The 25132-nt window shown below is 44.1% G+C and overlaps 1 protein-coding gene across 16 annotated transcripts in view; it reads left to right on the top strand.

The window, feature by feature from the left end:
• Positions 1-25132, top strand: part of KIAA1217 (KIAA1217 ortholog) — a 516301-nt gene that overhangs the window by 466462 nt on the left and 24707 nt on the right. For 12 of the 16 annotated variants that reach the window (XM_061178680.1, XM_061178687.1, XM_061178663.1 and 9 more), the window contains 7 exons: positions 8387-8562; positions 12091-12221; positions 12756-12903; positions 15464-15893; positions 18324-18507; positions 20380-20543; positions 21344-21505. In XM_061178680.1, coding sequence (XP_061034663.1) covers positions 8387-8562; positions 12091-12221; positions 12756-12903; positions 15464-15893; positions 18324-18507; positions 20380-20543; positions 21344-21505 — 1395 coding nt within the window. The remainder of the gene's footprint in view (positions 1-8386; positions 8563-12090; positions 12222-12755; positions 12904-15463; positions 15894-18323; positions 18508-20379; positions 20544-21343; positions 21506-25132) is intronic. The other 4 variants (XM_061178637.1, XM_061178707.1, XM_061178734.1 and 1 more) reach the window with 2 other exon arrangements.

Here is a 25132-nt window from a genome sequence, read left to right as displayed (position 1 = left end):
ATCTCAGCCAGCTATCACAAGGGGTGAAGCAGAAACACCCTGTAAGCATGAAAAACACACCCGGTGACTTCAAAGCCCTGATTCTAAACAATGCGCCTCATTCCCAGTGGCTAATCAGACATATTCTCTACTTACTCATAAATGATAAAAGCTATATGGAACTTTTATACTGTGATGGTCCCACTCCCAGGTAAAAGCTGCACCTGCAGTTAGCTGGCAACAACGGAAAAAGAGACAGGGGAAGGTCTGGCACCTAGTAAATGTGCCCTTCGAAAGATGATTGTCTTTGTCTATTACCTTTTCTGGTATGATTTAGAAAAAAAACAAAAAAAAGTGATGAGCTACATCTTTTTCCCAAAATGCCACAATACTTCGGTTTTACTAAGGTCATCCAGTATCCACAGAAGTGGCTGCAGTTCTGCCCCTCTTTGTGGGCTTGAGGGGAGAGAGAAATTTCTGGAAGAGCGGGTTCAAGTTCCTTGGGGGGGCAGATGAGACTTGGCCTACTTTTCCAGCTCCCACAATTTTTTTCTTTGTCCCTTATCTCTTCCTTGTGCTTCCTGATAAACTAAAAATTAGATTATTCTGAACTTAGTGTTCCATTTTTAAGACTACTGAGAATTTACTGTGTGTTCCCAAGAGAGGGAAGAGGTAAAACATCAACATAAAAAGGAAACATAGCAGGACACAGAGCCATTGTATTTGAAATGATACAATTCAGCACAGTTATCTTAAGGTGTCTTTTTATAAGATAGTGCCTCATAAAAATGTGCCAGAGTCTCATTTATCTTCTGACATTCAAAATAACGGTCATGGGAATGTGTGTCCCTGAGAAAAGCACTCGAGAGTTTGGCCCATGCTGAGCAGGCCTATTTCTCCCCACCAGGCAGAAATAATAAATGGACCTAGCACAGGAGTTGACAATCAGGCTGCCATACAATGTATCAAGCCCTAGATAGACCTGCACACACAGGCTGTCTAAGATGGGGCAACATCTCCCAGATAACATGTGCTTGTGACGAGGCATCCTATACCTGGTTCCCTACAGCCTGGGGAGCTAACCTGGGTGGTCAGGAGTCATTCTGAGGTCTGGCTATTATGAAACTTCCTGATCTGTTGTACAGCCACTGTTTATTGTCACTGCTGGACAGCAAAATCAGTTCCATTAAACTACACTGTTGGCAAGACTGATGGTCTTAAATTTTACCTGAGAAATCAAGATGAGTATGTGAGGTACATGTCCATTTTGAGGTGGGTGGAGTTAGGTTTAGGCAGTTTCCTAGCTTCTCAGTGAAGCTGATATGGATAACTTATTTGGTCCACTTAAATTTTTAATAGCAAAGAGCATTACTTCTGAGTATTTTTATAAAAACGTCAAGGCACAGAATTTACAATAAACTGAAGTTTCCAGAGATGAAGGGATAACTACAACTGTACTTGCCTTCCTACTGTTGACAACTAGAACACTGAAAAATAAATGTGTGAAACAACTCTATTCAGACATTGGACAACAGACAACACAGGAGTGTGATCCTTAGGAGAATGGAAGGAAAGGAGGTGAAACCTGTCACTTCCTCAGCTGTCTGTCTGGGGACACTTTTTAGATTGTGACGCAGAGAGGGATGACCCAAACAGAGCACTGACCATCCAACTGAGTTGAGGGTAAAGAGCTGAAGCAGCTAGAAGTTGTGGAGCGAAGTACCAAATAAAAGGAAGGTCTGTGGAGAAAGAAGTATGTAAATCTGTGGCTCTGCTGTCTACTAGTAATCCAAGCATGTGTATTGTGAAAGACCACTAAGCCAGACACAAAGTGGGAGGCGGTACGCCAGAAATTTCCCAGAGCTCACACAGGGAGATGTTTATGTCTTAACCAGCAGGCACAAAGAGGTTTCATTAATCACCTGGGGCATTCAGTAGCAATCAGAGAAAGGCCATGCTTCAGTCTTAAGACTAAACTAGCCCTAGAGTAAAGGCTACCCTAGATTCACCCTGACAAAGCTTTAAACACAAGCTTCTAAAGAACAAGAATGTCCACAAGGAACTAAATTGTCTGCCAAAGGAAGTCTAACATCTGTAAAGGAAAACAACAAAATCCAGAACTCCATGTCCAGCATTCAATCAAAAGTTACTAGACAGGTGATGATGCTGAGAAATGTGACCCATAAGCTTAAGAAAAATCAGTCAGTGGAAACCAATCAGAAATGACAGGGATAATGAGGTCATCAGCAAGGACTTTAAAACAGCTATGATAATTATTCTCAAGGATTCAAAGAAAAACATGAACACCAAAACATCAAACATGAGACCAAAAAAAATGGAAGATATTTTAAAACTCTAAGTAAAACTTTCAAGAGCTGAAAAACACAATATCTCAACAGACTTAATAGAAGATTAGTCACTGCTGAAACGGAATATCAGTCAGCTTGAAAAGATAGCAATGGAAATGTCCAGACTGAAGGATAGAGAAGAAAAAGTCTGAAGAAAATGAACTGAAACTTAATGGTTCTTGGGACAATATTAAGTGGTCAAGGGGGAAGAGAAAATTACTAGAAGAAACAGTGGCTGAAATTTTTCCAAATTTGATGAAAGCTGTAAATCTACAGACCAAAAAACTTAATAAGCTCCTAAAAGGATAAGCACAAATGTAACCACACCAAAAGCAAAAGCAAATTGCTAAAAACCAAGAATAAAGAGATAAATCTTAAAAGCAGCCAGGGGGAGGTGGAGGACACATTACGTACAGGGAAACATAAATAAGAACACTGACTTCTCAGAGACAAAAGTTAAAAAACAATGGAATCACATCTTGAAAGTACATCTTGAAAGTAAAAAACGCCTTCAGAAAATAGAGGACACTTCCCAACTCATTTTACGAAGGCAGAATTACACTAAGAGCAAAACCAGTCAAGGATATTATAAGAAAAGAAAACCACAGACCAATATGCCTCATGAAAATATATGTAACAAATCCTTAACAAAATATGAGCAATTGAATCCAGCAATATATAAAAAGGATAATACATTATCCTGGATTTTATCCCAGGAGTCCAAGATTGTTTTAATATGAAAAAAAATGAGTCAATGTATTTGACCTTTTAGCAGAATAAAGGAGACAATCATATCATTTCAGCAAGTGCAGGAAAAAACATGTGACAAAATTCAATACCGATGATAAAAGCACTCAGCGCTCTTGGAGTAGAAGGAAACTTTCTTAACCTGATAAAGGATGTCTGAAAATCCTACAGAAAACATCATAGTTAGTGGTGAAACACTGTCACATTCTCCATAAAATCGGGACCAAGGCCAAAGAAGCCTCCTCTCACTTCTATTTAACTCTGTACTGAATATCCTAGCAAGTGCAGTAGGGCTGGAAAAAGAAAAAAAAGGCACGTGGATGGGAAAGTTAAAACTATAATTGGCATTACTCGCAAATCACAATCATGATTGTGTAATATCAAATCAAAAAAGATGCTTCCAGGGGCTTCCCTGGTGGCGCAGTGGTTAAGAATCTGCCTGCCAATGCAGGGGACACGGGTTCGAGCCCTGGTCCGGGAAGATCCCACATGCTGCAGAGCAACTAAGCCCGTGCGCCACAATTACTGAGCCTGTGCTCTAGAGCCTGCGAGCCACAACTACTGAGCCCACGTGCCACAACTACTGAAGCCCGCGCGCCTAGAGCCCGTGCTCCACAACAAGAGAAGCCACAACAATGAGAAGCCCACAATGCACAGCAATGAAGAGTAGCCCCTGCTCGCCGCAACTAGAGAAAGCCCACGTGCAGCAACGAAGACCCAACGCAGCCAAAAATAAATTTTAAAAAAAAGATGCTTCCAGAAATAAGTGAATATAAACAAGATCACCAGAATCAAGTCAATATGTAAAAACATTAAAATGTTAGTACAGGCAATGTACTAAATCCATACAATAGAATGCCACTCAGCATGAAAAATAATGAACTACTAAAACTCTCAACAGCATGGCTGGATCTCAAAAACAATACACTGAAGGAAAGAAGCCAGACACAAAAAATTTCATAGTGTACAATTCCATTTGTATGACCTTCTAGAACAGGAAAAACTAATCTAGAGGAACAAAACGCATATCGGTGGTTTCCTTGAGCTGAGGGTTAGGAGATTGCGTGCAGAGTGTCATGAAGGAATTTTCTGGGGTGAGAACAAATGTTGTCTCCCTTTTTAGTGGTGCTTCCATCAGTGTATACATTTGTCAGAACTCATTGACCTGTGCACTTAAAATGGGTATATTTTCTAGTTTGTAAACTATACCTTAAATAGAGTTTTTTTTAAGTTAATTGGAGTTTAGAATCCCTGCTAAGCAAAACTAAATGTCATGTTTTAAAGTGCTGGTGACTAGTTTATTCGAAGCACTTAGTGAGAGATGTTGGCACACTTCCTGCCTTCAGCACTGCTTTTTACACGTGCTGGAAGTCCTAGAGACAGTGGTAAGGACTCCAGGCAGGGAGGGCAGGGGACCAGGGGACAGTGGAAAGAGAACCTGTGTACGTCTTTATTCCTTCATGATTAACTCATTGTTGCCCATGTGCCAGCCAGTGTGCTATGGGAATTCCCTGTTTAGTCTCTCTCTAGCTGGCTCCAGGAAGCCCCTCTTTCTGGGAAGGAAGATCATACAGTCTGGAATTCGAGGGAAGCCCCTCCTTGCCTCCACTTTGAGTGGAAAAATTTGAGTGTGATCTGACCCTGTTACCAGTTGAATAATTTGAATATTACATGCAGTTGTGTTCTTCTGATATGGCTGTAGGCATCTCAGAAACCTTATACATATGATCTGCAGTTGATTGAATCTGCGGATGCAGAACCGTGACTATGGAGGGTGGGCTATAAAGTTATACCCGGATTGTCGATTGCGTGGAGGGTAGGCAGCCCACCCCTGCGTTGTTCAAGGGTCAACTGTCTTGTCATTCATACCTCAAATATGTGTTGGGTACCTACTGTGTGCCAGAAACTGCCTGTGGCTGGGAATAAAGCAGACATTGCTATGTAGTACGCTGTCTAGCAGATGGTGATTGGAAAATTACTGGGTTGAATTTGAAAGACCCAGTTCTCATGCTGATTCTGCCCCCATGCAACTGCTGAGTGACTCTTAACAAGTATGCTAACTTCTCAGGGCCTCACTTCTCCCATCTTTCAAATTTCAATTTTAAGAATTTGAAATATTCTAGCAATAATTTCCGGCTTCATAGCCACTGTCAATATGCACTGATTGGACCATAACTTCATTGGAGCTTGTCTGTGAGACTTGGGCAGGAGGGTTAGGTGCAGAGGGCCGTGCCACACAGCGCATGGCACAGTGACGTCATCTGTCCATTCCTGAGCCCTTTTCTTAGACCACAATGCTCACCCTTGGTGGCACATCGGAATCATCTAAGGGTCTTAAAAAATTCTCAGTGCCAAAGCTGCATCTCAGACCAGTTAGAATCTTTCAGGGACGGACCTCGGCATCAGTCATTTTTGGACACATTTAATTGTCTTCTTATTTGTGCCTTACGTATCCATTACCATTCACCCTCAACCCCCAAAGGAAATAGGTCTGTGGGATCTGACACATGGCATTGAACTTGAGCGTACCATTTTGATAACAGCTGATGTTACTGTGTGTATTTAACAACTGCAGTCAGAGCAAGTCAGGGCATCAGCACCAAGCTCAAGGCATAGCTGAGCCCATGGGTCACCCCACATTTCTACCATCCGGGAAAGGATTTTGGATACTCCATTGTCTGTTATTACCAACATTTTTGCTTAACTCAATTCACGCAGTCAACAAATATTTATCGAATGCCTGCCATGTGCCAGGCACTTGTGTCCTGGAGACTCTGTGGAGAGCAGAAATTAACCAGGTAGAGGGAGTAGCACATGCAAAGTCCCTGTGGCAGAAAGGAGGTTGGGCAATCAGAAGAACTGAAAGGATGGTCCTGTGGCTACAGCAGAGAAAGTGCCAGCTGCACACAGGGCAAGGAGGCTGGCGATGTGGGAAAGTGCCAGCCTGCCCCACACCTTGTGGGCAGAGCTGTAGCTGCAGAGAGCATAGGGGGAAGTCGCCGTCTGTGCATCGTCTCCAAACGTGTTGCCTTTCAGCAGTAGACTGACTGTTTTTAAGACCTTAATAAAAAGATATTATTAGCAAGAACAGTGTGAAACCACAATCATGAGTCATACAGAGGAGGTAACCCAAGGGCAGCACATTTTTATTTGGTTCCCTCCCAGACAGACCAGCAGGTCCCGCCCCCAGGGTGATGCCCTCTGATAACAACAGGTCATCTGCACCGAGAGCTCGGTTTGTGCCAGGCATGACTGCAAGCACTTTATTGCCTCTCAAAGCTCCATTACCAGTCTGTGAGATATGAACTATTACTATCCCTTTTTTTGTTTTGGAGAGACACAGGGAGATTAATACAGTAAGTCCCCTACATACGAATGCATTTCGTTCCAAGAGTGCGTTCATAAGTCCAATTTGTTTGTAAGTCCAAGAAAGTTAGCCTAGGTACCCAACTGACACAATCGGCTATATAATACTGTACTGTAATAGGTTTATGTATATGTATACATAAGCATATGTATATGTATACATATGTACAATATGTATAATGTTATAATACATTTCACACAAATAATACATAAAAAACAAAAACACACAAAAAATAAACATGTTTAATCTTACAGTACAGTACCTTGAAAAGTACAGTAGTCCAGCACAACAGTTGGCATACAGGGGCACATCTGCATCTTTGAAAGTTCACAACTTGAAGATTTGTGTGTAGGGGACTTACTGTAACATAACCGCACTAATTTCCCACTAAGTGGGAAAACTCGGAAATGAACCCAGGCAGTCTCTCTCTGGATGGCCAGTTGATCGTGGTGCCATGTTGATTTTCGAACATGATGGTGGTTTTGCTTGAGTGGTTCGTGTTGAAACGTTTTATTTTTATTCAGAGAAAATGGAAGCCGTGATGAGGCTTCAAGCGGGTGGTAGGTAACACGGTCAGATGGTATTTCCGCTCTGTTTGCACAGATGATGGACAGTTGACAGAGGCATCATTATTCCTATGAGGTGATACACGGTGCACGAAACCAGAAAACGAAGAAAACAATAACAGCTAATTGAAATTTCAGGGGAACCTTAGCTAATATAATAGGTATAATATGATTACTGGTTTTGAGGCTGATTGAATGAACTCACTTGATGTATGTGCTGTCAGAAAATTGTCCTGCCCCAGGAAAGCACTTAACGCCTTGTTGGAAACAGGACTCAAGTGTTTGGCTAGATTGTTGTGAAGCCTGGATTCAGACTCACACATCCTGTACTCTGGGGGTGAGAAACAAGAGTGCTCTGGAAACTACATGGAAAATTATATGGAAATTGTGGTCTTATGTATGCAAGCAAGCTACGTATAATCCAGGGAAATTAGTTAATTGCCAAGAGCCTTGGGCTCATCTGGAAATTATCATTGCCACCGTCAACATCAAGTTCTGTGTTTTGGGAGTTTTTCATTTTTTTTTTTTTATTGAAGTATAGTTGATTTACAGTGTTGTGCCCATCTCTGCTGTACAGCAAAGCGACTCAGTTATACACACACACACATTCTTTTTTTAATATATTCTTTTCCATTATGGTTTATCACAGGATATTGAATATAGTTCCCTGTGCTATACAGTAGGACCTTGTTGTTTATCCATCCTATATATACTAGTTTACATCTACTCATCCCAAACTCCCACTCCTTCCCTCCGCCACCTCCTCAAGTACTGTGTTTTGATGGTCTGTGATTACAGGGCATTTGGTCCATGGACCCATTAACAAGAGGGACACAGATTCTCTTTTAACTGATACGCTGAAATAGTCCACACTCCAGTGAACTTTCGTTGAGTACCTTTCTGTGCCAAACACTATCTCATTTAATTTTCAGAGTAGCCCTGGCAAAGGAAGTGAATCCCCATCCTTAGAGATAAGGAATGTGCCCAAAGTCTCAGAGCGCATCCGGGAGAGGGTTTAGGGTTTGATCCAAAGTCAGCTTGGCTCCAGAGCTGGTACTCTTGGCTCTCCCTAGGAAAACATGTCAGTGAGACTTTACACCCATTGCCAGGATGCCACTACCAGCGTACAGAAAGGACCCTATTTTTTTTGCAGACAGGGACGTGGACGTCTGGTTGTCAGTTAGCTGCTAAAACTCGGATGTTGGCTGAAGCCGCAATATTATATACGGTCTGTGCTCCCTTCCCTCTCTCACTGAAATAAAGAGAGATTCAGCTGCAGGGCTGTTTATCCAAACCCGCGCCTGGAGCCTGTCAGGCAGCTCCGGCACCCCCGTGTCAGCCCTCAGAGCCAACGGAGGGTGGTTTCTTTTGTCCAACAGCTGCAGAACCAGGAGCTGCTGAGGGCGATGATGAGGAAGGCTGAGCAGGAAATCAGCAGCAAAGTGATTGAAACGTTGAAGAGACTGGAGGACCCTGTGCAGCGACAGCGGGTCCTGGTGGAGCAGGAGAGGCAGAAATACCTGCACGAAGAGGAAAGGGTCGTCCGGAAGTTGTGGTGAGTGCGGTCCCTTGTTGCGTGCTTAGCTGTTCAACCTGGAAGGCAAGCCTGTCTTTGCCAAGGAGGAGGCCCTTCCTAGACGGTGTCCTCAGCCTCTTTCTCTATCGAGCACCTACTGTGTACGGTTAGGGCTCTTGCTGGTTCTGGGGATCCATGGACACTTGGCTAGTGCCCCTCCATCCAGGCCCAGGAAATTCAACAGTCCTTGGGAGTCTGAGCTAGTCTCTTTGAAGCCGGAGCATCACACTGTTCTATAGGGCTTGGCAACGCCTAAAATTAAAAGAAGCCAGTGGCACAATCCAATGATAAACGGGAAGTCTGCATTTAATCGCAATAAATTAAAACTAATAGCCAAAATAACACAGCGCCAAAATTATCCTCCTATTATTCAACGGTCGTTAAAATCACAAAAGAAGAATTTAAATGTAAAGTATGTCTGATCCAGAATGAAAGATGCTTCCTTGAATGTTACCCATCTTCTATGAGGTTCTTATTGAAAGCATCTATCAAATCCCACTATTGAAATGAGCAGAGTTTTATTACACCCCAGTCACTGGGGCCGGCCCATCTTTTATGTTAATGTATGTTTTGTTACGCGATGAAGATTTATCATAGAACAATTTCACCTTTTAGTATAATGAATAATCATTTGCGTGGGTTCTTCTAGTGCTGGTAATCCTTTTTTTTTTTTTTTTGAGTTTCATAAAGCCTTTTTCTAAAATTATTTTTTAAATGTTTTATACAATTTTTAAAGGTTATACTCCATTTATAGTTATTACAAAATATTGGCTTTATTCCCCATGTTGTGCAATACATCCTTGTACCCTATCTTTCACCCACTAGTTTGTACCTCCCACTCCCTGCCCCTTACATTCCCCCCTCCCCCCCTCACTGGTAACCACTAGTTTGTTCTCTGTATCTGTGAGTCTGTTTCTTTTCTGTTATATTCAGTAGTTAGTTCTATTTTTTAGATTCCACCTATAAGTGATATCATACAGTACTTGTCTTTCTCTGACTTGTTTCACTTAGCATAATGCCCTCCAAGTCCATCCATGTTGCTGCAAATGGCAAAATTTTCATTCTTTTTTATGGCTGAGTAGTATTCCATTGTATATAGGTAATTCTGTTGTTTCTTGGAAAGATTAAACCTCCCAAAATGGGACTGTAAGGGAGCAGCTTCCAAATTCTTTTCATGACCAGAATCACCAGAAGCCTACAACATGATGGAGAGTACTATCCTCTATCACCTAGTTGATATTTGAGCTGTAGCTTACGTCACCTCAGATGCCAACCCAATGTGCCTGATTAAAATTAGAATACCCCTCTCAGTAGCAGTCTAGAGGAAGAAATCAGTTTGAGTTATTATTCTGCTGAAGAAGGAAATTTCACGACTGTGCATCATCTGAAGAGTAGCCTCTAAATTTTTATTTAGTTCATGCTTTTATAGACAGTTAATCACCCACCATGAAGTAAAAAGGCTATTATTTGTCTGAAACATTTCTGTGACAGCATGATTGTCTACAACTACATCTCAATGTTCTTCTTGAAAAGTTCTTTTAAAAAAATATAGCCTTTTAATATTTTTATAGAATTGCCAATTATTTTTCCTTCCAGCTTAACTGAGCTGTACTTGTCATACATCACTGTAAGAGTTCAAGTACAGCGTAATGATTTGACTTACACACATCTTAAAACTGTGGCCACAGTTAGTTTAGTGAGTGTCCATCATCTCATAAAGATACAAAATTAAAGAAATAGAAAAAAAACTTTTTTCCTTCTGATAAGAACTCAGGATTTCCTCTCTTAACAGCTTTCATATATAACCTACAGCAGTGCTAATTATATTTATCGTGTTGTACATTACACCCCCGAGTACTTATTTATCTTATAACTGGAAGTTTGTACTTTTCTCAACCTGCTGCCCACCCGACGACACTCAAGGCTCTGGCGGTGGAATAGATGTTCGCTTACTGCCACCTAGTGGGTCTTCAAATCAAAGCTCTGTTCCTGTTTCTTTAAGAGGGGTTTTTCTATTGTTGGATTTACAGGCAAACTGCAAGGGTGGGGTGGGGTTATTAATGGGCCGAGGCGACAGGATGTTATTATTGGTGTGTTTGCTGAAGTAGGAGACCTTAATTTAGTTCTATTGGAACTGGCAGTACCCTAAGAGATGTGTGTAAGTGTGTGCACACACCCCAGAAATCAGATCTGTGATCATTTCTTCTCTTTATAGCCTGGAGAGGACACTCAATCCTTATTGACAGGACAGTTGGTATAAACCAGAGGTTCTCGGTCAGGGGCAAGTTCGTTCCCCTCCCCTCCCCCAAGGACATTTAACAGTGCTGGCAGACATTCTTGTTTGTCACAAGTAGGGGAAGTTGCTACTGGCATCTATCATCAATGGGTGTTGAATTTTGTCAAAAGCTTTTTCTGCATGTATTGAGATGATCATATGTTTCTATTCTTCAATTTGTTAATGTGGTGTGTCACACTGATTGATTTGTGGATATTGAAGAATCCTTGCATTCCTGGGATAAACCTCACTTGATCATGGTGTATGATCCTTTTAATGTGCTGTGGGATTCGGTTTGCTAGTATTTTGCTGAGGATTTTTATGTCTATGTTCATCAGTGCTGTAATTTTCTTTTTTGTGATATCTTTGTCTGGTTTTGGTAGCAGGGTAATGGTGGCCTCATAGAATGAGTTTGGGAGTGTTCCTTCCTCTGCAATTTTTTGGAATAGTTTCAGAAGGATAGGTGTTAACTCTTCTCTAAATGTTTGATAGAATTCGCCTGTGAAGCCATCTGGCCCTGGACTTTTGTTTGTTGGAAGTTCTTTCATCACAGATTCAATTTCAGTGCTTGTGATTGGTCTGTTCATATTTTCTGTTTCTTCCTGGTTCAGTCTTGGAAGGTTGTACCTTTGTAAGCATTTGTCCACCTCTTCTAGGTTGTCCAGTTTGTCGGCATATAGTTGCTGCTCCTGGCTCCTAGTGCGTCGAGGCCAGGGGTGCAGCTAAACATCCTGCAGTGCACAGGACAGGCCCCCCCCCCCCACACACACACAGAAAAGAATTACCTCACCCCAAAGGCCAAGTGCCAAGGTTGAGAAGCCTGGTCTAAAGCAATCCGGGCTCCTCCTTTGGCTCCCTCCGTCCCTCTCTCTCCTCTGTCATGTCGCAGGGTGCACACACCCTCCCTTAGCTGGCATCAGCAACACTGAAAACGAAGAGTGGGTCCTTTGTCAGCCAGGCGGCCAACCTGGGCCTCCCCGTGGTGGGCCTCCCCGTGGACAGCCCTGGGAAAACGGCCTCGCACCTGCCTCATACGTCAGCAGAATATCTTAAGCCAAACGAAGCTACCCCTGTGCCAGCTGCTTCCATCGCCTCCATGGGCGTGGAGGGGGCGGCCAGGACGCGGTGCAGGAGGGGAGGCCGGGCGGTGAGGCTCAGGGGCCCCCCTGCTCCTGCACGGTCCTTATTGAAGGCCCAGCGTTCACGCCATCTGTGGTTTGCGCTCCCCCCAGTGACCTGGAAGACTTCGTTGAAGATTTAAAGAAGGACTCTGCCTTGGCCAGCCGCATGGTTACTCTAAAAGACGTGGAAGACGGGGCTTTCCTCCTGCACCAGGTGGGAGAGGCAGTAGCTTCCCTGAAAGGTGAGTGTCCTCCTTGTGGGGGGGGAAGTCTGAAGCCTGTTTCCTGGGGTGTTTGAAAATCCATCAGACAGTGAAGGATTCATTCGTGCACATGGGCAGGTACTCATCCAACACCTCCGTGTGCCAGGCACCGTTCTGGGCACTTGGGATACATCACTGAACAGAACACGCGAGCATCCCTGTCTTCTGGGAGCTGATATTTCAGTGGTGGCTGTAATATTTAGGACTGAATGACTCTAAGAACCATCTCTCTTCTCTGGGCTCTTACAGTGCCCCAGGCACCTGTACCAAATTCATTAAACACAACCCAAGGGCCGCGTGAGCTTATCCCAGACATACAGGCAGGAAATGACAGGCCTGGGGGCTCTGCCTTGGCCCAGGTCATGCTGAGCCCAGCTCGGCCTCAAGGCACGTGAGCTGCCCTGTGGTGGGTGAACCCCACGCTTGTCAACCCTGTCCAGAGTCGGGGCTTGGGACAGGGGGCTTGCTGCTCTGGCTTTTTCCTGCAGCTCACCAGCTGCTCTTGGCCCACAGGAGAATTTCCAACCTTACAAAACAAGATGCGAGCCATCCTGCGCATAGAAGTGGAGGCCGTGCGGTTTCTGAAGGAGGAGCCGCACAGGCTGGACAGCCTCCTGCAGAGAGTGCGCGGCATGACCGACGCCCTGACCATGCTGCGCAGGTGACCGGGGCTGGCGGGGGACGGGGCTGGTGGGGGGCGGGGCTGGGGTGAGAACTGATGGTTTGACGCCAGACTTCTTGTTGGTTCTGATCTCACAGCCAGGCAGTCAGCCGTATTTGGACGTTCTGTCTGCTCCAGCCCTGGTGGTGTTAGGTGTCAAGAATATAATAATAAACCAAACAGGACCCCTGCCCTTATAAAACTTCCTTGCCCATGTGGGAAATAGACACGACTACCACACATGAACCACTTCCCAGGAGTGGCAGTCCTGAATTTTCCTTTTTTTTTTTTTTTTTTAGTAGAACTTGGAAATTACAGAGATGTTACCCTTTAGATCTTGGACCAGATTTGAGAGCAGGTCACAAGCAGAAGTAACATATAAATTCTTGGGAGAATTTTAATCACTATAATCTTTTGATCAGGTTTGTAGGAGACATATGTTAAATGTGCAGTTGACTTTTAGATGAATTATTAACCATAAGGAGCAAGTGAGATTTTTCTAGTAACAGTGGCCTCAAAAAGAACCTCTTCTGAGATGCTGACACTACAGAGCACTCTGTAATCACCTGTGTAAGTTCCAGGATGCCAAAAATCATCTGGATTAAAACAACAATGTCTTCTTCCTGGGGAGCCCTCATCTGCCTGGGCACAGGAAGAAATTGTACCTGAATTGCATTTTCTCATAGGTTCACTCATTTTAAATTGCCAGAGTGAACTTTTTCTTCCAGTAGGATAGAAATATGTTCAAAGAATGCTTAATTAAGCTCTTACCTAAATGTGGTAACCCACCCATAAAGCCTAAAACAAACCATCCTTATTAAGTGTTTGTTTAAAGAGGGAGCAGGCTGGCTGGTAACATTGCCCACCCTCCCTTCTCTTCCCTGAAAAACAATTTTTAAAAAATTTTAGAGCCAGCACAGATGAAGCTGGAGATATTTATCTTATCTCCATCTAAAAAAAAGATGGGATTGTGTGTCTTGAATGTTATAGGACTTTTTGTCCCATAAATGCTCAGTGGTGAGAATGATAGATAAAGCCAGTTAAGTAACTTTAACAATAAAAATAGAAGAAATATTAGCTGCCATCACAGGCCTTTATACTATTAATCTTTTCTTGGTATCCTTCCCGTATAACATTTTGTACTCAGCACTGTGGAAGACACAAGAAGGAAGGTAGGAATATGCACGACCCCAAGGACAGGCACATGTCCTGGTGCCTGATAGAGAAGACAGAGCGGGTGACAGTCACAATTCAGAGCAACTTAGCGGCTTAGGAAGATGCTGAAGGGATTTGGTATGTGTTGAATTTGAGGTGCTGGAAGGATAGCAAAACAGAGCTGCCCATGAGGCACTTAGAATGTGGACCGAAGTTCAAGAGGCAGAGTTTAAGGGAGTCCCTGCCTAACTCGGAGGGAGAGAGGGAGGAGAGATTTAGAGTTGGAAGTCGCCTTCATGAAGATGATTACTGAAAATGGAAGTGATGACTATGATAGAACGAGAAGGAAAGGAGGAAAGAGACCCTTAGGGATTTGGGATTGAAGGGACGGGGTAGGTAAAGAGCAAAAGAAACAAAGAAGTGAATAGAAGAGGAGAGTCGTAGAAAGCAATGTCTTCTTTCAAATCAAAAAAAAAAGAGCATTTTGCTAAGAAGGGAATGAGGGACTAATTAAAAATTATGGGTCGAGTACCATGTGTGACAGTCTTCCATGTAACTTCATTGATCGTAGCACCCAGCCCTGAGGAAGGCATTGAACAGCACTGTCACCAGCATCGTCACCATCATTATAATAATCTCCAGAAAAGTATCTGATGCTCACAAAGGTGAAGTTCCCGGCATTACAGAGCTAGAACATGGTAGAACGGATACTCAAACACAAGCCTGTCTGACCCCGAAGGTCATGTCTTTTCCACTGGACCATGGGTGGAGGTGGACAGACAGACAGCATCAAATGACCCCCCGCCCCCAAAGCAGAGGAGGAGGAGGACTAACCCGGCGGTTAGATTCGAAGTCACTCTTGATGTTGCAGAAAGGCTGGTCAGGTCCAGGTGGGGCAGCCAGATGGCACCAGGCTGAGCTGTAGGAAGAGCAAAGCAAAAGGAACTGGCATATAAACCACCCTCCCAAGATGTGTAGCAGTGAAAGGAGGAGAGAATGGAGGGTTTAGGAAGCTTTGGGTTAGAACCTAGCATCTATGAGAGCTGCCCAGGCCTGGATCCGGTGCAGGAGTTATTGTTAGAATCATGTGTCCACTTGATGTCACCACCCCCCAAACAGTGACGGGACTGCGTCAGTCTGGACACAACAGTGCACGTGGAAAGGGAAAGACAGACCATGTCCTGAGGGAAAAAGTAGGAAAGCAGCTGCCAGAGATAACTAGGAGGCAATTAGGTTGCTATGGGAACCCTCAACTCTAAGCTGCTACTCCAGGTTTTAGAATGTCTTAATTTTGCAACAAAATCTTGCCTGGCTTTGGGATGACACAGCACTCAGGCATGCCATACAACTAAAATGCACGTTACCTAGTTCACCAGTTCATGCTGCTGTGTGTGGTTTCTCCCAGGCATGTCACTGATGGGCTCTTGAAAGGCACAGACGCAGCCCAGGCCGCACAGTATGTCGTGATGGAAAAGGCCACGGCCGCAGAAGTCCTGAAGGCCCAGGAGGAGGCTCCCCGCGCCTCGGGCCAGCCCCTCCCCGGTGCGGGCGTCCCCGGCGATGTGAAGTCGGAAGTGGTGCCCTTGACCGTTCACCACGCTCAGAGCTCTCCTGTGGTCATCCAGCCATCCCAGCTCTCCTCCGCGCTGCTGAACCCTGCCCAGCACTTGCCAGGGGGGCCCGGGCCTCACCCGGCCAGCCCTCCCGCTATCACACAAGAGGTGACCTCAGCTCTTCAGTCCCCGCAGATGCCCGGGAATGGTTCCTCCGTGCAGAGCCTGTTCATGGACGAAATCCACAGTGTGAGTGCCAAGAACAGGGCAGTGTCTATCGAGGTAGAGTCCTATTTCCATTTTTCATAATTCCGTAAAGGAGGAAAGGATGTGGTCCTTTCCCTCCAAGAGTGTACAGTCTGGTTATGGAGATAATGCATATATGTATCAAAGATATATGTTTATCAAATATATTATCAAAAATATATGTAATTTTATATTTTAATCAAAAATATATATAACTTTCTATCTTATATACATATCAATTTTTTTAAACTGTAAATGGGTTTCAATGGCCAGATTGAGAGAGAGGCCATCAGATTTCAGACAAGGGTCAGGCACCCAACCTGTAGGAAGGTGAGGCAGTGGTGTGCTGTTAAGTGTTTAACAACCGGCATTCTGATGGGAGAAGCCTGATTTGTAGTATCTGCCAGTTTCTGTGGTGGAAAGACTCCCACCATCGCTGACATCACTGACCATGCTGGTGGGAAGAAGGGTGACAATCAGCCCTCCCGAGCCAGTGTGAGCTGGGGAGGGTGTGCCAGTGACCTTGAAAATGAAGTAGAATCTGGGTAAGCAGAGGGTGGTAAGAACATTCTAGGACAGAGGGATCCTGGGGCAAAGGCTGGACCTTGGATAAACCAGTTTAAGTGGAACAAGAAAGAGGAGATAAGGCTGGCAAAACAGGCTGGAAGCTGGTTTGGGGCAGCTTACTCACCAGTCCCATGGGGCCAAGGTTCATTTCGTGGGTATCAGAGAAATGCTGTAGCTTGGACCAATGATAAAAAATGGCATCTTCAGAAAATTAATCTGGAAACAATATGCAGAATAGATTAAGGTAGTGGGTCTTAAATTAAGGGTGCAGGATGGGAAGTTGTTACAGAAGTCTCAGAAGGAAGGAGAAAGAAGGTCTCAATGTCACACAATATAGAGAGAAAACTTGCTGTGTTCTTAAATATTCTTTTCATCAAGAGCTGGTGTAGGTGCTCAAGCAGCACACTGCGTTTCCCTGGCTCTCTCCTTCCTCTTCCCTAAAATGTTTCCTCCACTCAGTACTGTGTCCTTAGGCACCTGGTCCTAAGCATTCCTGCCTCTCTTGCAAGTCAGCAGTGGATAACTCTGGTTTCAGGAGGAGATGACCTCTTAAAAGCACTAAGGCCACAGTCATGGCCACTGGGCCTCTGAACACTAGGTAGCTCCCCTCTGCTCCAGAATCAGTGGCTGTGCCCCCTAATCCAAGTTAGCTGCTTACAAAATGCATAAGATGGGGTGGAATGTGATTGGCTGATGATGATTCTGCCTATCAGGGTCAGGGAGGGGACCAAAAACACATTTCCTCCTGCACATTAGTGGATCTGCCACTTTAAACATCTCTACATTTAAAGGATGTCAGTAGGATGATTCTTTTATTTAAAAATGTCTGTTGAGAACCCACTAGGCATAGTTACCATTGTTACGTGTATATTTTAAGTAAGTTTTGACAGCACACTTACAAGTCATCTCTGAAATGCTCTGATCCACAATAAGGAGGCCTGAGTCTTCCTGACAGCTCTGCTGTGGAGCTTCATTCACTCAAAAGATGTTACTGAGTCCTAGTATGTGCCAGGCCTTCATAGGCTCTGGGGTTGGCAGTGAACAGAAGGGACCAAGCCCAGGCTCTGGTGATGATAAATGCTGCGAAGGAAAAACAGAGGAGGATAAGGATGGTGACAGTGGTGGCTGTTACTCATAGAGAGTGAGTCTCAGGCAGACCCTTCATCTCACTGGGCCCCAGTGTTCTCGTGTGGGAAATATATTGATTCCGTGATCTCCGGGGTCTTCTCCAGTTCTGACATTATGGGGTTCCACGAATGCTGGTGCTCATTTCCACTCTGTCCTCCTGGAATGGTTAACGTGGCATCTCAAAATCACAGGACAATGCTCTTTAAAAAAATGTACGGGTATTTAAAAATGCATTTTATATATTTCTCCCTCCTGTAGAACTTGATGGAGCTTAGAGATCATCTCAATAACCCCTCATTTTGTAACCAGGAGAATGTGACCCAGAAGATCATATAGCAATTCTTTGACAGCAGTGGAACTAAGACATAGGATTAGTGAGTGTTTCGGTGTTTGTTTCTGTTTCTTTGAACATCTCTACAACGAAAACTCAGTGTAGAAAAACAAAACCTTAGTTATGGGATACATGCCTTTGAATGCATATGTCCCTGTGTCCCTGCCATGAGTGTTGGCAGCGTATGTAGTAAGTGCTCAGTAATAATTTAATGAATGAACGATTGGGTTTCTGAGCTTGCTTCTCTGTGAACGAATACCACTTGGGCTTCAGTGGCAGCCTGTTTAAAACATGTAGCAGACAGCACAAGGGTCAGGTTTGTCTGATGTGCAGAAGTGTCCCTGGACACAGAAACCAGAGCATCACTTTACCAAGTGTTATACTTCCTCCCGCCCCGACATGAAATCTCAAAACTTTCTTTACTTGCTGTTGTCCTTCAGAAAGCAGAAAGGAAATGGGAAGAGAAAAGGCAAAATCTGGACCACTATAACGGAAAAGAATTTGAGAAGCTCCTAGAAGAAGCCCAGGCCAATATTATGAAGTCGATTCCAAACCTGGAGATGCCGCCAGCCTCAGGCCCACAGCCAAAGGGCGATGCTCCAGTGGACAAGCTAGAACCTTCAGGTAAGGCGCTACCAGAGCTTTGTGGGCTGCTCACCCTCGGGTCAGTGTGGTGCCACCCACATAGGCACATGCTGGCCAGTGGGACCAATCTCTCACTTCCTAAAAACCTTATAAATTAAAAAAAAAAAAAAATCATTGGAAAAACAAGCCCCAGGTGTCCCTAGAGCCTCCCTACTAGTTTTTGTTGTTGTTGTTGTTTTATTGACTACTACTTTTTAGTTATAAACCTAGTAGGGAAACTGTGTTCTGCGTTAGGAATCTAGAACAATGCTCACTAAGGAAAAATGTAGCTCCCCAGCTTCTGCCTTTCCTACGAATTTATGACCCTTCACAGAACCAGCTGGGAGAATATGAGACCTGCGTTTAAATTGAGAGGTTTTCTTAGAAAACGTCAGCTTTTATGAGCTCCCAGAGGGATATTAGATCACAAGGAGAAATCGCATTTTTTAAATCAAAATTATTAGATGGTATATTTAACCAACCAAAACTATGGAAATTAAGCATCAGTGTGTCAATAATAATATAAAAAAGCTGTTAAAAAACTCAACCTGCTAAATCTTTAACCAATTACAAACCATGTGCCTTATTCTGATCTTAAAATTATGGACAAAGACATTATTTTACTTGCAGCCCAGTGTATCTCAGGTTGGTCAGAGAGGGAGCCTTTGTCATTACACATGAGAGGGAGACCAGAGCCCACCTCCAGGGCCCATCAGCCTGTGCCCGTCCCCAGAGGCAGCCATCCCGAGGCCAAGCTGCTGGCCTAGGACAAGACACACGTCCCAGTGGTGCTGGTGGCCTGTAACCCGGCACCCTCTGCATAAGACAGGAACCGCCCACTACAAATAATCACTGGCTTGTCACCCTGATGACTTAGCCAAATCTTTGTTACAGCTTTCAGTAGGAAGTCCTCAAGCGCCTCCTCTAAACAACTGTTTCAGTTGCTCAGAAAAGACACACACACTCCTGGGAGGCCAGGCAGGCCTGTGTGTCCCCAGAGTTGGGACAAAGGCCAGCTGGAAGCTCTGATCCCGAATTTCTGGTTTTACCAGAAATTTACTTTTGTGAGCTCTTAGGTAGAGTGTTGGTAAAAGGCTGAAGTGAAGAATGTTGGTAAAGGGCAGGAGTGAAGCTCTTTGCGTTTTGAGAAAGAAATGCCTTTTTCGGGGCATTTTTCTGGGGAAAGCTCAGCAGACAGCTTCATCTCCTAACCTTTGGTGTCAATACTGATTTATAATTCTCTCATTTCTGCATTTGCTGCCTCCTTTTCTTAGCAGAGAACCTTTTCTAACCACATAACCGTGACCAAAAAGATCCACTTTCTCCCTGACTTTGTCCTCTGACCCCATCTGCCTCTGGCTCTTCCTGGGCCAGATTCTACTCTAACCTCCTCTACATGAATCCTTCCTGCCAACACTGCTTTCTAGACTCAGGGATGAAGGCTCTGGAAGCCATTCAGGGAGCTCTGACCCTTCATCTCTCCAAGTAACACTCAACTTTTTGGGGTAACAAGAGATTTGTTTAATAATAATAGGTAATACTTGCATAGCATTTACTATAAGCCAAGCACTCTTCTAAATGCTTTATGTATATCAAGCCCATTTGATCTTCACAACACCCTGGTGGAGATGATATTATTAGAATACCCGTTTAACAGGTGGGAAAACTGAGGCAGAGAGAGGTTAATTAACTTGTGCAGGGCCTTTCTGGGACTTCGAGCCAGTCAGGCTTCAGGGCCTGTATTTTCAGTTGTTGCACTATGGAGAGAATAGAGAAATTTTTAAGTCAGATTGCATCGAGTTTCTAGAAATTCATTGGGCTTTCTGGATGTTATCGCGAAAGATGATTTTGCAATGACACACTGTTTTCCAGAAGACTCTCCAAATTCAGAACAGGACTTGGACAAGCTGGGGGCTAAGTCCCCGCCTCGTCCTCCCCCACCTCCACGGAGGAGCTACCTGCCAGGATCGGGGCTCACCACCACGAGGTCCGGCGATGTGGTCTACACCAGCAGGAAGGAGAATGCCACCACAAAGGTCTGATGGGTGAAGCCCTGGTAAACTGGTCTCTGGGTTCAGACGCTGCCCTTAGACAAAGTCTTCTCTGCTCTCATTTAGAACATAAAAAGTAGTGAGGCAGAGAAGAGAAGTAGAGAATAAACTAGGTCTCCAAGGAAGTGCCACTGAACTAGGTGGCACTGTGTTCCAAGGTGGCACTGAACTAGGCTCTCAGGCACCTTTAAGACATGTGTAAGGAATGACCATTGCACAAAATTGTACAGATGGGAAAATGTCAGCCAGTGCTATAGGACTAGACTCAGCACCAGGAGTTTTATCCTTACTTGACTTTTAGCTGTAACTATGTGACATGCAAATCACCAGCTACTCCCCCAGCAAAGCACACTAAGATTGAAAACGGGGGCCCGACGGGCAAGCAAAAGAAAGATCATCTTACAAAGGTAACTGAGATTAGCTAACATAGTTGTGGGAGTCTTCAGAAATAGGTTCAGAGAGCTTTAACTTCCACTTAACCTGGCAAGTTTTGTCATGTATGTTAAATGTAAAATACAATTTCCAAGGAGGGCCTTTCTTAAAGGCACTGAAGTTAAGTTACAGTCTTATTATAATTCTTCAATCCGTTTGCCAAAATGACAACGTTGGGCAAAGAAAAACCCAAACTAAATGCAAGTAGACAAAGCAGCCTTTCAGCTCGATTTGAAGAGCTAGGAAGCCAGGGCACCAGGCAGTGACAGAACGTGTGTTCTTTTGCGATCTGTCCCTCTTTTGCCAGCACCTGGGGGTGTTAAGCCAGTATCTGTGGTTTGAATCTTTCTCAGGCAAGCAGTGAAGATGCTGGACCAAGCCTGCAGGCTAGAGCCACGAAGTGTCCAGCAGAGGAGCCTGCTTCAGCCTGGGCCCCATCACCGCCACCTGTCACTACTTCCTCCTCAAAGGATGAGGAGGAAGAAGAAGGAGACAAAATCATGGCAGAACTCCAGGTATGTGGATGAGGTAACTGACGTGGCTGCCTGCCCTCCCCATCTGGGACTCTGGCTGCGTCTGTCACCGATTCATTAGCTAGAGAGGGCTGGGGAAGAGCCCCATGGCCCTGGGCCATGTAAGCTGCATCTCTGGCCTTGGCCTCCACTTTGCCAAGGTGGCACTGAACTAGGCTCTCAGGCACCTTTAAGACATGTGTAAGGAATGACCATTGCACAAAACAACTCAGAAAGTTTATACCAAAAAATCAATTCCAAGCTTTCCTAGCTCTGGCTGCTAGGATTGCCTTTCCTTTCCTTTCTTTCAGTGTGAAAATAGTCCCTGCTTCATTTTAAAAGCACTTAAGATGGGGATTAGAAATACCAGTCATTGTCCTGTCTTCCCAAGGACTGATTAAAGCCCCTTTCAAGTGGGGTCCCCTTCTTTGGCTTTAATTCTTAGAATGACAGGCCTGGAATCATGTGGCCGTCTGTCCTCCATACCAAGTTTCCAGTCAGTGTCAATGTCATCTTTTCAGGTATTCCAGAAAGCTTAATAATTTTGTTTCCCGTCTTCTTTGTTCTATTTGAGAAATGATACTTTATTTTTAGATTTTTATTTGTTAACTAATTGCCACAGTCTACTCCTAGGACTAAGGATGGGGTACAGGGCTACACCCAAAGCTGATCCCACATTCAGATCATGGTGTGAATCTGCCCTAGGTGTACATTTTAAGAACTTGTCTAATCAGTCATAAAACACAATTCCTAGACCACTGTCTGTTCATAAAGTATTTCATTTTGATCCATGAATTAACGTAGGATATTTTTTGCCCATTTGATGGTCAGGTCACAACTTCCTTCGGGCTCCAGAACATGTTCACTAAGGTACCGCTGATTTTGTGCAGGCCCAAGGATCTGCCTTCTTCATTTGGAGGAGGGAGAACATTCTGACCATGTCACTTCCACCTCAGCTCTTCTGCTTCCCATGGAAATAATTGCCAACATTAAGCACCTTGGGTTTTCCAGGGAAAACAGGGCTGCTGGTTTACTTGTCACATGCATGAGCCCTGTCCAGCCCCATTAAAACTCAGACTGGCCTGAGACATCCCCTCCATCAAAAACAGTTTGCTTAGATTGGTCAGAGAATTTCATTGATAGGAACCATAGATTTATAAAGTTACTGACTCATGAAACAGTTGAGAGCATAGAGGCCTCCATCAGTTATCCACTGAGGGCCCTCTGACTAAGACACTGGTATGTCAAAGCTACATTGCTGGGCATTGGTGCTTCTCCTAAGATGTGTAGGCAGATGCTGGGGCCATTCATTGTAGCATTTGCCCCCAAATTATGGTATAAATAACAAATATGGAGGGAGAAAGAACAAGATAGTGGAGTAGAAGGACGTCAGCTCACCTCCTCTCACAAAAACACCAAAATCACAACTGACTGCTGAACAACCATCAACAAAAAAGATGAACCTACCAAAAAAAGATATACTACATCCAAAGATAAAGAAAGAAGAAGCCACAACGCGACGGTAGGAGGGGCGCAGTCGCGACAAAGTCAAATCCCATACCCGCTGGGTGGGCGACACACAAACTGGAAAATAATTATAGTGCAGAGGGTCTCCCACAAAAGAGTTCTGAGCTCCACATCAGGCTCCCCAGCCTGGGGGTCTAGAATTGGGAGAAGGAGACCCCAGAGCATTTGGCTTTGAAGGCCAGCAGGGCTTGGTCACAGGAACTCCACAGGACTGGGGGAAATGGAAACTTCATTCTTGGAGGGCACACACAAGGTCTCGTGCACTCTGGAACCCAGGGAGAAAGCAGTGACTTCATAGGAGCCTGGGCCAGACCTACCTGCTAGTCTTGGAGGGTCTCCTGGAGAGGTTGGGGGGCAGCTGTGGCTCACTGTGGGGTCAAAGACACTGGTGGGGGTGCATTGGGAAGTACTCGTTGGTGTGAGCTCCCCGGGAGGCTTCCATTTTGATCTGCCCCACCTGACAGCCTGTAGGCTCCAGTGCTGGGATGCCTCAGGCCAGACAACCAACAGGGTGGGAACACAGCCCTAGCCCAAAGCCACCTCTAAACACACCCCTTGACACGGCCCTGCCCACCAGACCCACCAGAGAGACAAGATCCAGCTCCACCTACCAATGGGCAGGAACCAGCCCCTCCCACCAGGAAGCCTGCACAAGCCTCTTAGGCCTCATCCATGGGAAAGGAAACAGTCACCCAAGTCCAGGAAGCACAGAGTCCCAGGCAGGATAAACCCAAGGAGGAGCACACCAAGACACATATTAATCAAACTGACAAAAAGAAAGAAAGAGAAAATATTAAAAGCAACAAGGGAAAAAGCAACAAGTAACATACAATGGAATCCCCATAAGGTTATAAACCTGATTTTTCAGCAGAAACTCTGCAGGCTATAAAGAAGTGGCATGATATATCAATATTTAAAGTGATGAAAGGGAAAAACCTACAACCAAGATTACTCTACCCAGCAAGGCTCTCACTCAGATTTGACAGAGAAATCAAAAACTTTACAGACAAGCAAAAGCTAAGAGAATTCAGCACCACCAGACCAGCTTTGTAACAAATGCTAAATGAACTTCTCTAGGTGAAGAAGAAAAGGCCACAACTAGAAACAAGAAAATTACAAATGGGAAAGCTCACCAGTAAAGGCAGGAAATCATTCACACACAAATGTGATATCAAAACCAGCAGTCGTGAGGAGAGTACAAGTGCAGGATACTAGAAATAATACATTTGAAATTAAAAGACGAGCAACTTAAAAACACTCATATATATTATACAGACTGCTATATCAAAACCTCATAGTAACTGCAAACTGAAAATCTACAATACACACAAAAAAGAAAAAGGAATCTAAACACAACACTAAAGTTAGTCATCAAATCACAAGAGAACAAAAGGAAGGGAAGAGAAAAGACCTACAAAAACAAATCCAAAACAATTAACAAAATGACAATAAGAATATACATATCTATAATTACCTTAAATGTAAACAAATTAAATGCTCCAAATAAAAGATATAGACTGGCTGAATGGATACAAAAACAAGACCCTTATATATGTTGTCTACAAGAGACCCACTTCAGATCTAGGGACACATACAGACTGAGAGTGAGGGGATGGAAAAAGGTATTCCATGGAAATGGAAATCAAAAGAAAGCTGGAGTAGCAATACTCATATCAGACAAAATAGACTGTTATAAGAGACAAGGACACTACATAATGATCAAGGGATCAATCCAAGAAGAAAATACAACAATTGTAAATATATATGCACCCAACATAGGAGCATCTCAATATATAAGGCAAATGCTAACAGCCATAAAAGGAGAATTCAGCAGTAACACAATAATAGTGGGGGACTTTAACACCCTACTTACAGCAATGGACAGATCATCCAGACAGAAAATCAATAAGGACACACAAGCCTTAAATGACACATTAGAACAGATGAACTTAATTGGTATTTATAGAGCATTCCATTCAAAAGCAGCAGAATACACATTCTTTTCAAGTGCATGCAGAACATTTTCCAGGATTGATCACACACTGGACCACAAAGCGAGCCTCGGTAAATTTAAGAAAATTGAAATCGTATCAAGCATCTTTT

This window comes from Eubalaena glacialis, chromosome 2, assembly GCF_028564815.1.
Source record: "Eubalaena glacialis isolate mEubGla1 chromosome 2, mEubGla1.1.hap2.+ XY, whole genome shotgun sequence".
Taxonomy (NCBI): Eukaryota; Metazoa; Chordata; class Mammalia; order Artiodactyla; family Balaenidae; genus Eubalaena; species Eubalaena glacialis.
Note: the sequence above shows the minus strand (reverse complement) of the source record. Positions and strands in the feature narration are given on the sequence as shown.